The sequence below is a fragment of the Sorghum bicolor genome, chromosome 9 (assembly GCF_000003195.3).
Source record: "Sorghum bicolor cultivar BTx623 chromosome 9, Sorghum_bicolor_NCBIv3, whole genome shotgun sequence".
Classification (NCBI taxonomy): domain Eukaryota; kingdom Viridiplantae; phylum Streptophyta; class Magnoliopsida; order Poales; family Poaceae; genus Sorghum; species Sorghum bicolor.
This window is the reverse complement of record NC_012878.2, coordinates 9,869,841-9,885,287: the sequence shown is the minus strand read 5'-3', so window position 1 is coordinate 9,885,287 and position 15,447 is coordinate 9,869,841. Positions and strand designations below refer to the sequence as shown.

Genomic DNA, 15,447 nt, shown 5'->3' with positions numbered 1-15,447 from the left:
AAATATATTCGGCGGTTCATGTAATGATATCAAATATGCACTATAAATATTAATATTTTCTTTTATATATTGATCAAAGTAAAAAATATTTGACTTCTCGAGAAATGAAAATGACACTCACATAGGCGTATATATTATATTTATGTATATAGTAAAAGGAATGTATATATAAAAGCTAACATGACTTAGAACTATAATGGATGGAGTACTATTTAAGCATTAGATCTTAGAGCATGTTTGATCCTCGCTCTAGAAAACATGCATAAGCTAGAAAAGCAACAACAGGGGTTCAATTTCTATTGTATGATGCTAAATTGACCTATCTGGCATAGCTTCCTAGGTGAGAAAGTCAAACAATCAAGGCATCAATGTTGCAACATATATTTAACTTTGTTTTAGTCTTTTACTTTCTAGAAATTTCTTTATTACAAATACTTTGCTTTTACTCCCTCTGTCCTGTAATATAGTGTATTTTACCTATTCTAAGACAAAATAAAAAAGAGGACAATAAACACATGTATCCCTCACTTAACTTCCTAATCTATTGAAATATGATCCTATTCGCATGATTAAAGGGTACAATCTAAGTTTTTTTTATAGAAAATATGGTAAGCACTCAATTACTTTCCTCTTCCGTAACTTTATTTAAGTAAATATTATCTTCTTGTTCCTCGAATGTATTATATTTAGGGACACATCTCAAATGCCACAATGCACTCTATTCCACGGTGGATGGAGTATCTTGTCTATTTAGGACTATAATGATATTCCTTATTATCAGTGTATATCTTATTATAATATTTTAATTTTCTAGAATCTAGTTAAATAACACGTTTATGTTACTCAACAAATTGTAAGAGGTCCATATATATAGTTAATCTTTCTTAATTAACATTATTGTTCTTAGGTATAGGCATCAACTAAATAGGACTTCTCTATAATCACCTGAATAGATAAAAACAATCAACTTTCTAGGTGACTTTAGGACAATAATTTTTGCAATGCATATTGTCAAATACTCCGACTAAAAAATTCATATGCCAAAGATATGGCTAACAAATTTATAAGCTAATTTAGCAAAAACTTTTATGTGTAACATTTGAATAGCTAGGAATGACATCTTATAATGACTATCCTAATACCCATATTTTTATTTTTTTACCATGTTATGTTAATCAAACAATTTGTCTTATATAAAGCTATAGTTAAATATCTAAGCAGCTAATTAAGTTGCATTGGTGTATCGTATATGTTCATGAATGGTTTAACTGTATTTGGGCCCCTTTAAATTGTGCACCATATACCCACGCCCCTTCATGTGGGCTCTAAGTAAGTAAGCATTGACATTGTGTAACACCAATTCCTCTTACTCGTCTACTTACTGCCTTTTACATATTTCAATACCCCTACCTTTGGAAGAAAATTAGATGGACCAGGGTCCAAATTGCCTCCCTTGCGTCCATGCCTTGGATGGCTCCCACATGGCGCAAAAAATAAATCACACGGCTGTTGGGAGGGGCGCCTCCACCACAACACCTTGGCTTAGGGTTCCCTTCCTACACATGGCTCGCCTGCATCTCATCTCCAATAGTCCAAGCAAGCGCGGCTCCCAACCAACAACTGTGGGATTTTGATGGGTAGCCATCCAACACATGGCGTAGGGGTTTTGATGGGTACCTCCGTCGAGATCAGGCCACTAGCGGCTACATGGAGGCTCACGATGCCAATCTATTTGTATTCCTCTTATAACCCTACGTACTCTTCTTAGAATGTAGTTAAACATATATGAAGTGGAAACATTGCTCATTATTTTTATATGTTTCTATATTGTTCTTATAATATAGTTAAATATCCTTCAAATGGAAAATCATGTCCATTTTCAAGAGTAATTTGTTCCTTCCTTGCTATCATATTAAGTTCAAATCATAATTTGGGAGATTAAGTGGGGTCTTACAACCTACATTTTGAATTGTAAGTTATTATATATTTTTAGATACGTAGCTTTTATTATATATTTGGACGTAATGTATATTTAGATGCGTAGCAATAACAAAAACCATGTACCTCAAAATTTAGAGCAACTCCAGCAGGGCCCCTACTTAAGCCCCAATAGCTAAATATGGGTGCCCAGATGTAACACCCTAAAAATTCCCTTGTTTAAAATAGTTGAATTTGATTTATTGAGTCAATTTTGTGAGCATCAAAATATAGGAAAAATAATAATTTTTTGGGAAATTAAAATTTACTGTAAGATTAGAAATATATTGATGCATACATGCTGCAACATTCATTTTTGTGATGTGTGAAGTTTTGCAAAGAGAATTTATTCAAATTCAAATTTAAAAAATGAGCTTTGAAAATTTATTGAAAAATAAAAAGAAAAATCCTATTCCCTCCCCCTCTCTCTCATTCCAGCCCGGCCCAACTCGCGCAGCAACTGCCAGCCCGCCTTCTCCTTTCCCTTTCTCTCTCTCCATGTGGGACCCACCCGTCAGCAACTTCTTCTTCCTCCAACCGCCCCCTCCCTCTCTCTCTCTCTTTTTCTTTTTTTTCTTTTAATCATGCGCATCCAAGCTTGATCCAACGACCATGATTAGAACTTACCCCTTCGCGGGGATTTTTATTAAAGAGCCCCTCGACTTCATAGATATAGAACCCGCAGTCCTCAGCCAACTCCATATCCAGATTGAAATTTGATTTAAATTTCATTTTCGACTTCAAATTAATTACAGAATTGCCACTGCAATGTTTTGGCCATAAAATATTCGTTTTAGCTCCGATTTGACCCGTTCAAATTGCGTTAGATTCGTTTTCGCGAGATCTACATGTTAGTAATCTTGGTTCATCAGTTTGAAATATTTTAATTTTGTGATCCTATTTAATTAATTACTTTTCTAAAGAAAATCTTAGAAAATTCATATCTTCTCTGTTTTAGCTCCGATTCGATCCGTTCAAGTTGCTTTACTTTTATAATTTCATAAGCTTCGCGTTGGTACCATTGTTTTCTAGGTTCACCACTGTTAGATTTCCTAGTTAAATACAAGTCCGTAGATAGCCTTCGCAGTCCCGTTTAATGCGTAGATTTCATGTCGTAACTCCGTTTTCCGTGAATTTCTCATTGACGTGATCGTAGCAACGTGTAGATGATTTTGGAAACTTTTATTTAAATTTATTTACTGTTGGTGTACTGTTCTAATTGTAGCTTTGTTTGCTTTGTGTATGTGTGGCCTTGAATGCTTGTGTGTCGATAATCGATGATCGAGATTAGACAGTGGGCATTACTTCGGTGATCAAGATCAGAGCCTTGGAAGCAAGTAAGATCGGCAGGACCAGCAGGAGCAATTGGATCAAGGCAAGTATAGCATTTGAGTTTTAATTCTATGACTATGATCTTGTGACTAGATTAATATAAAGCAACAAATGATAATAATGACTTTTTAGCAACTTGAGGATTTATTCGTAAGTGATAACCGGGATGAAAGTGCAACCATGAGGGCTATAATGGCTCTGGCTTTAGTCAAGTATAAGTAATTTTTCTAGCTTGTTAGAGGTTACCCGTGTGGCGCAAATGGGGGATAGCAGACCGTGGATCCCCTACGGGGTAGAATCACACGGACTGACTACCGAAACCAAGCGGCCCTAACTTGTTAGACGAACCTTTGAAAGACTTCATAGTGATCCCTGCCGACCTACCTTAGTAGTGGGTTACGAGGCTGATCACCTCAGGCGAAAGGGTAAATCATGACTCATGAGTAAAGATGTACAACCTCTGTAGAGTGTTAAAAACTGGTATACTAGCCGTGCTCACGGTCACGAGCGGCCTTGGGAACTCTTACATTAAAGGTGATGAATCTTGTGTTAAGAAACTCATTGATTATTGTTTAATGCTCTATATTATTTATGTCACATTGATCATGAGACCGTGGGAACTATGCTATCTAGTTGTTATACTTGCGGAGTCCGTCTTGGACTCACTCTTGCTATCTCCCCCACACCTCAGGAGAAGTATTGGGCTTGTGATCAACCAGTCAGTTGGATCCTGTAGAGTGAAGTTAACACCCGAAGTTTGGAGTTCTCTTCCGTGGTTTGCTGTCAAAGGTTGTTTCTGATTTATTATGTATGCTATATAATTTATGCGTTGTCCTTTGATATTACCCCTTATTTGTAGCTATATGTGAGGTTTGTCTTCTAAAACTCACATATGGTGCATATCTGATTTTGTCCTTAGAATTGGGTGTTACAAAGTGGTATCAAAGCAATGCTGACTGTAGGACGCAAGCCTAGTTAGAACCGGACGTTTTAGAATGCTTCTATCTCTGCTAACTTCTTGCTTTCACCTTAACCTTGATAATTGCTAAAAATTATGCTTACCTCTGCCCTATTCTATTATAAAAACTTTGTCCCTATTCTAAATCCAACCTTCTTGTCTATTTAGATGGCTCGTAACAAGGAGACCTTTGGCATGAACGGACAAAAGGACCTCGCTTCGCCACCCATAAAAGCATTTAACAAAGAGAAGCTTCTAGCCATGCAAAAGCAAGTAGTGGAAGGAATGACTCAGATTGGGAACTCTCAACAGTGCATCTCAGGACCAGTGAAGAGACAAGTAGCAGAAGTTTGGAAAAATATGAGAACTCATGGAGGTGTTGGTAGTAATACATCGGGATATCAGGATCAATGCCATTGTTGTAGGCATTATGGTCTTCCTTGTCTTCGGAATAGGTCATCTAAAAAGGAAGTTAAGGTAAAACCAAATTGTTTGACTAATGAGGATAAGAAGAGGAAGGCAAAATCACTAGAGCCAGCATTGGAAAGTGAACAACATTCAAATTCTAAGTTGTCACATTTAGCTTTGAACTCTAGCCATGAAAATCCAAACCTTGGAGATGAAGAAACTTCTCAAGATAACCCCACTGCTCATGAGGTATGCATAGATGGATGGACCATCACTTATAAAGAGTATCAACCTCGAAGGATCAACCATGTTAGGAAGAAAGCTAGCCAGCCAGAGACAAACCTTCAGAGTCAGCGAGCTGATAACACACCGAGCAACACCTCAGTGGAAAATGATATCACGAAGGATCCATCTAAGAAAAAGTGTTATCACTGCCGACAAAAAGGACACTATGTAAACTCTTGCCCACAGAGGAATCAATAGATGCATCATGAAAGTAGCCACACTGAGGTTAAGATATAGGAGTTTGTGCCTTGTGTAATAAAAACGTTAGCAGCGAAAGTCGAGTTTGTGTGCCTTGTGAACCTTTAATGCTTGGTTGAATTGTCTTTATGGTTATGTTTGATTTGGATCTTTGTAATGAGTGTAATAATCTTGTGAGTTTCTTCACAATTTCATTTAGTTTACATGACTAAGGCATAAGGATTAATGACATAAACAGTTGGGTTTTGGTTTCTCTCTTGTTACCTTATCCTGCCTTTCTAGAGTATCTCATCTTTATCGGTTTATGTCTCTGTTCTTGGATGACTAAAAATCATGAGAAAATTCTGGATGATGGTAGACTTCAGTATCTTTCTCTGACCGCAAGAATCACCCTCATAGCTATTATGGTTTGGAAGTTACAAAAATCACAAGACGATACAGATGTCCTGTCAAGAATCTGGACCAGTTTTGGTTGCCTGCTGTTTTGGACAAATATAACTATAGAATTTGGAAAAGTGTTCTATAGAAAGGTTGTAGCAAATTCTCTAAGCTTTCTAGGGGTATAAGCTATAACCTTACTGGATTAACAGAACAAGAGTTATGTCCATTTTACTGTGCTGGTGATTTTCATATCGCGAGGAAAATCAGGATATTTGTTTCTTCCTTGCACATAAGTTCCTTGGGATGTCAAAAGAGTCTCAATGCAAGATAACTTGTCAAGAAAAAGTGCAAGCTACCTTCCTTGTGCCTCCTAGTCGACCTTTCTTAAGGGGGGTAGTACCTTGATATCACGGGTTGATGCATTCTCAATTTATCTTGAAGAGAGTGTTGTCTCTTGAGATATTCTATGATTATGATCATCTCTCCTTCTCGTGCTACTGATGTTGGTCACCTGATGACAGAGAGTGTAGTATCCCATGGATCAGGAGCCCTATATGATGTCTCTTACTAATACGTGGGAAGAGAATGATGATCCTGCCTTTGAAGGATGTTATGAGTATGATGAAACTGAGTGCTATCAAAATAATGATACTCAAGAGCAAGTTGGAAGTGAATCAAATCAGAATCCACAATGGCGAAAGAGAAAAAGGAAAAGCTATAAGAAGCCTGCTCATGGAAGTAGGGTGCAACGAGACTATATCAATGGGAGACTGAGCAATGTGGATAGGCATAACATTCATGGAGCTACCAAAGTGGTTGGTGGCTATATTCAAGTAGACTCAGTGCAAGTTTTTGCTCTGTTTGACCCGAGTGCTTCGCATTCTTTCATTTCTGCTGACTTGGTAAAGACAATCGAGTGGGTGAAGTGCCCAACTAGGAAGCCTTTACTAGTTCAAACCCCAGTGGGAGAAATACAAGCAGATCAGGTGTGCTCAAATATCAATCTGGTCATAAACAAGGAAAACTTCACTGTAAACCTCATTGTGCTAGAGTCGCTTGGTATTCCCTTGGTCCTTGGTAATGGATGGTTGTGTGCACACAAAGGAGTGATCTATGGTATCTAGTACAAAATGCTCTTAACAGCACCGTCAGGAAAAAGAATTGAGTATCATGGTGGTCCACTCCTACCTGATGAAGTAAATGCATATTAAGTTTCTATGTCTCTTGGAGTTGTAAGATAAGAGGATTAGTAGTCAAGATGGACTTCGGTCAACTATGAATAATAGTTATTCAATGGAAATGTTGTTCACGAGGTGTGACCTTGAGACAAGTGTTTAAGTTTGGTATGCAAGTTGTGAAGTTGAAAGGATTATCAAGATATTTTCCTGTTTCTCTCAGAGGATCTGAGCCTCTTTCGAATCTCGAGGACGAGATTCATTTTAAGGGGGTAGAATTGTAACACCCTAAAAATTCCCTTGTTTTAAATAGTTGAATTTGATTTATTGAGTCAATTTTGTGAGCATCAAAATATAGGAAAAATAATAATTTTTTGGGAAATTAAAATTTACCGTAAGATTAGAAATATATTGATGCATACATGCTGCAACATTCATTTTTGTGATGTGTGAAGTTTTGCAAAGAGAATTTATTCAAATTCAAATTTAAAAAATGAGCTTTGAAAATTTATTGAAAAATAAAAAGAAAAATCCTATTCCCTCCCCCTCTCTCTCATTCCAGCCCGGCCCAACTCGCGCAGCAACTGCCAGCCCGCCTTCTCCTTTCCCTTTCTCTCTCTGCCATGTGGGACCCACCCGTCAGCAACTTCTTCTTCCTCCAACCGCCCCCTCCCTCTCTCTCTCTCTTTTTCTTTTTTTTTTCTTTTAATCATGCGCATCCAAGCTTGATCCAACGACCATGATTAGAACTTACCCCTTCGCGGGGATTTTTATTAAAGAGCCCCTCGACTTCATAGATATAGAACCCGCAGTCCTCGGCAAACTCCAGATCCAGATTGAAATTTGATTTAAATTTCATTTACGACTTCAACTTAATTACAGAATTGCCACTGCAATGTTTTGGCCATAAAATATTCGTTTTAGCTCCGATTTGACCCGTTCAAATTGCGTTAGATTCGTTTTCGCGAGATCTACATGTTAGTAATCTTGGTTCATCAGTTTGAAATATTTTAATTTTGTGACCCTATTTAATTAATTACTTTTCTAAAGAAAATCTTAGAAAATTCATATCTTCTCTGTTTTAGCTCCGATTCGATCCGTTCAAGTTGCTTTAGTTTTATAATTTCATAAGCTTCGCGTTGGTACCATTGTTTTCTAGGTTCACCACTGTTAGATTTCCTAGTTAAATACAAGTCCGTAGATAGCCTTCGCAGTCCCGTTTAATGCGTAGATTTCATGTCGTAACTCCGTTTTCCGTGAATTTCTCATTGACGTGATCGTAGCAACGTGTAGATGATTTTGGAAACTTTTATTTAAATTTATTTACTGCTGGTGTACTGTTCTAATTGTAGCTTTGTTTGCTTTGTGTATGTGTAGCCTTGAATGCTTGTGTGTCGATAATCGATGATCGAGATTAGACAGTGGGCATTACTTCGGTGATCAAGATGAGAGCCTTGGAAGCAAGTAAGATCAGCAGGACCAGCAGGAGCAATTGGATCAAGGCAAGTATAGCATTTGGGTTTTAATTCTATGACTATGATCTTGTGACTAGATTAATATAAAGCAACAAATGATAATAATGACTTTTTAGCAACTTGAGGATTTATTCGTAAGTGATAACCGGGATGAAAGTGCAACCATGAGGGCTATAATGGCTCTGGCTTTAGTCAAGTATAAGTAATTTTTCTAGCTTGTTAGAGGTTACCCGTGTGGCGCAAATGGGGGATAGCAGACCGTGGATCCCCTACGGGGTAGAATCACACGGACTGACTACCGAAACCAAGCGGCCCTAACTTGTTAGACGAACCTTTGAAAGACTTCATAGTGATCCCTGCCGACCTACCTTGGTAGTGGGTTACGAGGCTGATCACCTCAGGCGAAAGGGTAAATCATGACTCATGGGTAAAGATGTACAACCTCTGCAGAGTGTTAAAAACTGGTATACTAGCCGTGCTCACGGTCACGAGCGGCCTTGGGAACTCTTACATTAAAGGTGATGAATCTTGTGTTAAGAAACTCATTGATTATTGTTTAATGCTCTATATTATTTATGTCACATTGATCATGAGACCGTGGGATCTATGCTATCTAGTTGTTATACTTGCGGAGTCCGTCTTGGACTCACTCTTGCTATCTCCCCACACCTCAGGAGAAGTATTGGGCTTGTGATCAACCAGTCAGTTGGATCCTGTAGAGTGAAGTTAACACCCGAAGTTTGGAGTTCTCTTCCGTGGTTTGCTGTCAAAGGTTGTTTCTGATTTATTATGTATGCTATATAATTTATGCGTTGTCCTTTGATATTACCCCTTATTTGTAGCTATATGTGAGGTTTGTCTTCTAAAACTCACATATGGTGCATATCTGATTTTGTCCTTAGAATTGGGTGTTACACCAGATAAAAAACACAGCTCCAGTAGGGCCCCAACTCAAGCCCCCAATTTAGGGTGGGCACCCAAATTTCCTACCCAGACCGCATTCCTGTGGGCTCTTGGGCAGGCCCCAAAACGACAGTTTCGTCTGGTACTCCCCCGCGTGCACGTGATTTCTTCCCCGCTCGCTCCCTCCCGTCCACTCGCGCATCACTTTTCCCCATCAGCCGCCGCTAGGGTTTGCAGCCCGCCGCCAATCCGCCGCTCGACTTTCTTGTGCGGGTGTCCGGCGACTCCCAGGAAGGTGCGACCTATGACCCCTGCAAATCGCCTTGCGAGGCGCGACCCTTGGTGCCACGCGCGTCCAGCAATTCCCACGGCTTGGTGCGACCTCTGGCTCGGCGACTCTCCCATCGAAGGTAAGACTGAGACCGCTCCTTCCTGGTCCTTTCGAGCACGCGTAGAATAGAGGCGTTGCAGGAGAGTGCTTAGTACTAGCCCATGTATGGCATGCGTAGAGGAGACCACCGCTGCTGCTCTGATGTTCTTTCTAGTACGTTAGAAGCCTGAATGAGCTGTATCCAACTTAGATTCTACTAGTGTGCTACTGTATGATGTGATGTTTTTTTTAATCCTATCCGATTTGGATCCTACTAGTGTGTTATAATTATTTTGTTGAAACTAAACTGACTTGCTGCAGATGTTATTTTTTTACAGTTTGAGCCATTTTTTCATTTACTTTGTCCAAATTGTGTTGCTCAATTATAAATTAATATTTGACAATTATATTGCAGATGGTGTTTACCGATGACGAAGATGATTTTCTTGAGCAATGGTGGGAGAAAGAAGAATCGGATGATGATGATTTGGTTGCGCTGCTGCTAATTCTTGCTGAAGATGAAGAAAGGAGTCATAAGAAGCGTCGTCCTGGTTCAATGCCTGGTCGTCAAACGGTGCCAAGAGACATGCATGCTGGTAACTTGCGCATTGTTGCAGATTATTTTGCGGACCCACCAATTTACAATGATAAATTCTTTCGGAGGAGATTTAGAATGTCTAAACCATTGTTTCTGAGAATTGTCCAAGGAGTCGAGGCACGCCAAATGCAGTAGGTTTGCTTGGAGCAACTGCCCTACAGAAAGTGGTTGGAGCTTTTAGGATGTTAGCTTATGATGTTCCTGCAGATTCCATGGATGAGGTTGTGAGAATTGCAGAGAGCACTATGATTGAGGCCTTCAAACACTTTGTTCAAGCAGTGGTTGATGTTTTCGGTGAGCAATACTTGAGGCCACCCATTTGTATTTTCCATTTATTATTTTAAGCATGGTGCTTTATTGATATGGTTTAAATAAATTATTATATAATATAATGTTCTCAAATACATATGCACATACGTGTGGGGGAATAGAGAAATTAAGAATAGGGGCTTTGTTTTGAGGGCTCTTGCTGGAGTTCAGAACAAAAAACAAGACCCCAAAAAGTAGGGGGAGCACCCAAATGAAAAGTAGGGGCTCTATTTTACGGGCTACTGCTGGAGTTGCTCTTAGAACCAAGCAAGTACATAAGAAATAGGAGCAGGAAGAAAAAAAATACATTTATAGCTAGGGGAACAATCCTCAAACAAGCCGTTAAGAAGAAAGCACGATTGTTTTGCTATATATAGGCAAAAGTTAATCCACTCATCCAAAAACCGCGAACAAGTAAATCTGTCAAATAATAATTTTGAATACAATCTTGGGGCAGCAGGAAAATGAAATCGTTCGTGGCATCTCTATCCGTTCCGTTCCACTGAAAGATTTTCAATTCCAAAGGTATGTGGTTTTTTTATTATTTAATAACCATGGAAATAGTTTCAACATTCGGTCCATGTCTCCATGACCATCATTTACCTAAGTTAAGCCATTTTATAACCCTTTTTTTTAAAAAAAAAAGAAAAGAAAAGACGTGGCAACTCAGCGAGTGAGAGGCAAACTGATTAGTTAGCACCATTGTACTAATCTGCAAGCAGAGCAGCAGCATCGCCAACATCTTTGTTTACATTGATTGAGCCTTATCATGCCACTGGCCAAGCTTTTGAGTTTGAACGGACAAGAAAACGAAGCATCAGCGTCGTACTGTCCAGTGTTTAAGCTATCGGTTAGCGCATCAGCTTCAGTGAGCTGAGCTCCGTTGGAAGTCAAAGGCGTTTCTAGCATCGTCCAGACTTGATGGTGCACCCGCCAACAGTCAAACACGCGCACAAACTGAGAATCCCCGTTTCGCTCTCTCTCTCTCTCTCTCTCCGGTCCGTCACCATGGATGCGTGCAACGCATTCCTCAGTCCTCACTAGCGGTGTCACCATGGATGGATGCAGCAGCGGCAGTCTACTCTGCCTAGCTGAGCTGCAAGAACGATCTGTCTGGAACATAGCGACAGCCAGTATGAGCCTCCTGTGTCCTTCGCGTCGGAGCTAGCGGTTCCTCTGGCGCTTGGCGGCGCCATTGGCGGTCGGGAAGCAGCGGACGCCGGCGCCGCCGCCGTCTGGGGAGCAGATGTCCGGCACGAAGGCGTTGCTGTCGTGCCCGCCGTGCTGCCAGTGGAGCCCGGAGGCCGTCGGCGGGGACGGCAGCGCCGGCACCGACCACTGGATCTCCGGCACCTGGCCGAACAGCTCGTTGGCGGCGTCCCGGTCCTCCGACGACGAGCGGTAGTACGGGGAGCCACCCGCGCTGCCCCCGAGCTTCCCGCTGCTGTCCGCCTGCCGAGACGAGGATGTCAGATTAATGGCAGCAAAGACAACAACTAATAATAATCCATAGGTAATCACTACAATCGGCGGTCCAAGAACAGAGCTGCGGGTGCTGACCTTGGAGGTGCCGCTCTCGCCGAAGCTGAAGCCGCCGCCGTTGAAGTCGCTGACGCCGCGGAAGAACTCGCCGAGGGGCCAATCCATGACCCCGCCAGCGACGCGGCCCTGTCCGGCGGCACCGAAAGCCGGCGGCGCCCGCGGGCTGCGCTTCGGCGTGGCCCTGGGAGCGGCCTCCGCGAGGCAGGGCGCAGGGGAGCCGAACTCCTCCTCCACGGCCGACCAGTCCGCAAGGCTCCCGGTAGCGCCGGCGCCGGCCGCCCAGCCGAAGTCGCTCTCGTTGTAGAGCGGCGGCGGCGGCGGCGGCGCCGGCTCGCTCTTCGACGGCGGGGGAGGCGGCGACGCCTCTGGCTGCTGCTCCCGGGAGAGGTCGTCCGACTCCAGCTCCTGGCCGACCTGGACGCCGGTTAGCAGGAACCGGCGGTGCGCCGAGACGAAGGCGTTGGCGGTGTGCACGGCGACGTCGCAGCTCCGGCAGAGCAGCGCGCGGTCCTCCAGGCAGAAGAAGTAGGCGTCGCATTCCTGCACCGCGGTGGCGGCGAGGATTGACCAGTCAGTGAACCGCGGTGGCGGCGAGTATGGTTCCTACGAGTCGAAGACAGACAAGAATGAGCACGCACGAACGCACGCACGCACCTGGCATATGTCGCACTTGGGCGGCGACACGGCGGCGGCGCTTTGGCCGCCGGGGGCGAGGAGGGGCAGGCGCTGGTGTTTGCCAGCCAATCGGTTGGCGGCGTGGACCTCCCGGTCGCAGCGCGCGCAGAGCGCGGCGTCGTCGGCGCAGCAGAGGACGCTCGCCTCCGCCGCCTCGCAGGCGCTGCACAGAACCTTCATGAACCTCGCCGCCGGAGGTTAGCTAGCTGGTTCTCTCTGCTCCTCGCGCGCGGCAACAAGGCGGGGGGGAATCGAATGCCAATTCCAATGGCGCGTGAGTGAGGAGGTTGTGGCATGGGGTGGTGGCGGTGTGGTATTATGGAGGCGCGCGGCGTGAGGGGGGAGAGGAATGGGAATGGAATGGATTCGTGGCGTGGGCGCGGCGCGGTGGAGGGGGACGAAGCGGGCGACGTCGCCGGCTCCTGTTCGACGAGGCGTCCGAGGCCTCGTGGCCGCACAAATGGAGCCGCCGTCGAAATCGCCACTTTGATGCCATCGTGCTTACCAACTAGTGACGAGTGTACCAATAATAACAAGATATAGATTCACGCCACTGCATCGGCACAAGTTATCAAAGCTAGCTGCTAGTATGCCGTCGGATCATCATTTTCGACCGGAGAATATGGGCTAAGGCCTTGTTTAGTTCCAAAATATTTTGCAAAATCGACACTGTAGCTCTTTCGTTTGTATTTGACAAATATCGTTCAATCATGGACTAACTAGGCTCAAAAGATTCGTCTCGTCAATTCCGACCAAACTGTGCAATTAGTTTTTATTTTTGTCTATATTTAATATTCATGCATGTGTCTAAAGATTTGATGTGACGGGGAATCTGAAAAATTTTGCAAAATTTTTTGGGAACTAAACAAGGCCTAAAATATACTCTCTCCGTTCCAATTTAACAGAAGATGGTGTTATTTGACATAATGCATAATAATTAATTATTTTATTGCTAGTCAGCGTACTTTTTCTATCAGATAGCAGTGTTTTTCTCTCACAATAAATCAGTCAACAGTAATTTCAGCCTTAACTTTTCATACCAGCGAACAGGCCCAAGCTATATAACTTTGCTAGTATCATGTCGGCATATATATAGAGGAAAAACAATAATACAACGATAATTCAAGTTTAAATGTATGTTTAGTATTAAAAAGGGTAATTTAAACGTGATGTTCACAACATTTCTTTTGTAGCTAAGTCAAAATTACATGTCTTCACAAACAGTGAACATATAATAGGTTTATGCACGTGTTTGCATTTACTTTTCAGCCCCCAAGATTGATAAATCTTTTCATTGTCCACTTAACATTCGTATAGTTTCTGCAATCATAATCAGCATCACCAATCATAGGTATTGAAACTTCATTAGTTATTAGACACCTCGGATCAATCGTTTCCCTATATGAGATGAGATCAACATCTGCTGACCCAAGTTGTGTAGCAAAGATTGAGAAACCTACAACGGAATACGACTTTCAGTCAAGAATCATGCATCCTCCTTTCTTATAATTAGGCACTTGCACGAGCTCAGGAAGCAAGAAAATAGAGTTTCTACCAACAAATGTTCATTGCAACGTTCTCCAAATGGAGGGTGTGAGTACGGAGTAGGCAATCCCTATACACATTGAAAGAGACAGGGTTGTTTATGGTGGGCATTGTCATGGGATGGCGCTAGCGTAGGTGTGGGGCGTGGAGTTTGCACGAGGGTTGAGATGTGCGTGGAGTTTGCACGAGAGTTGAGATATGCACTCTATGTATCAGAGCCAAGAGGGCCACGTGCCAGCGAAAAAATGGTCGAATGGGGGATAGGTATCCTAAGAGAGTGTTTTGGTGTTGCTAGGGAGATAATGACATTATATGCTTTTTAGTTGCAGAGAAGAGATTCATTCACTTGGCCCGAAAAAAAACATGGACCTGATTTACCACCCCCACTCTGTTCAAATCGATCCTATCCATGATTGAGGTTGTTTGCCAACCTTTTCAATTCATGAAAATAATCATGACAAACTATCTCCTAGCATATTCTAAACTTAAATCACAACTTGTACTAGTTCAAGGAGAAATAGAAACAAAAAAATTCTCTTTCTCATAGTGATGATTTTGTCTAGATTTTTTGCAGCCATATTTGATCTAGTTTGAACCATTGATTCTTTCCTGAGAAACAAAGACTTGTACCACCAAGTTATTGATGTAGTTTTGATTAAAAATGAAACATATTCTTATTACTTACTAAAACATAGATCACCTAATCAAATTGTGAAAACTTTCGAGCAGTTTGTTGTCCAATACTACCTATGTTCCAAATTATAAGTCATTTTGATTTTTTTTGGTAAATTCATTTTGATATGCATCTAGATATAATAATATGTCTAGATACATAGCAAAATGGATGAAAAAAAATCAAAGCGCCTTATATTTGAAATGGAGGGAGTGCAATCTAAATAAATATATCTCTATAATCCCTTACGAAGGTTGCCATGTGAAAAATAGAGAGAGGTATCTCATCATAATCACAAGCGGACAGAGCAGTCATTGACACGTTGGCAACTAACTCTCACCAACTTTAACCAAAGTTTAAAATTACTGATTTTTTATGGATCCTCAAAGGAAGTAATGGGTCGTGAGGTTAAATATAGCAAGACATAAACAATGTGAAAAAATAAAGTTATGATATATATACGTGTAAATATTTCTATGCTTTGCAACCAGAGAAAAAATATCGAGGCTGTAATATAAGCCATAGGCTTAATAGGACATTGTTGTAATATAATCCACAGGTTGTAATATCGAGGTTGTCATATATTGTCAATATTAATTTATATTATGTATGTGAAGTCATCATAAAATAATTTGTAGCTTTT

The 15,447-nt window shown here is 41.7% G+C and overlaps 1 protein-coding gene and 1 long non-coding RNA gene across 2 annotated transcripts; one reads left to right on the top strand and one right to left on the bottom strand.

Moving 5' to 3' along the window:
* Positions 9,197-10,462, top strand: LOC110430553. Its single transcript, XR_002447901.1, has 2 exons — positions 9,197-9,502; positions 9,878-10,462. It is a non-coding gene; the product is annotated as an uncharacterized LOC110430553 (long non-coding RNA).
* LOC8055733 (B-box zinc finger protein 22) lies at positions 10,887-13,206 on the bottom strand. The gene is made up of 3 exons (XM_002439392.2): positions 12,566-13,206; positions 11,930-12,451; positions 10,887-11,821 (listed from the first exon to the last, which is right to left on the bottom strand). The coding sequence occupies exons 1-3, from the start codon at positions 12,764-12,766 to the stop codon at positions 11,534-11,536; spliced, it is 1,011 nt and encodes a 336-aa protein (XP_002439437.1). The 5' UTR covers positions 12,767-13,206; the 3' UTR covers positions 10,887-11,533.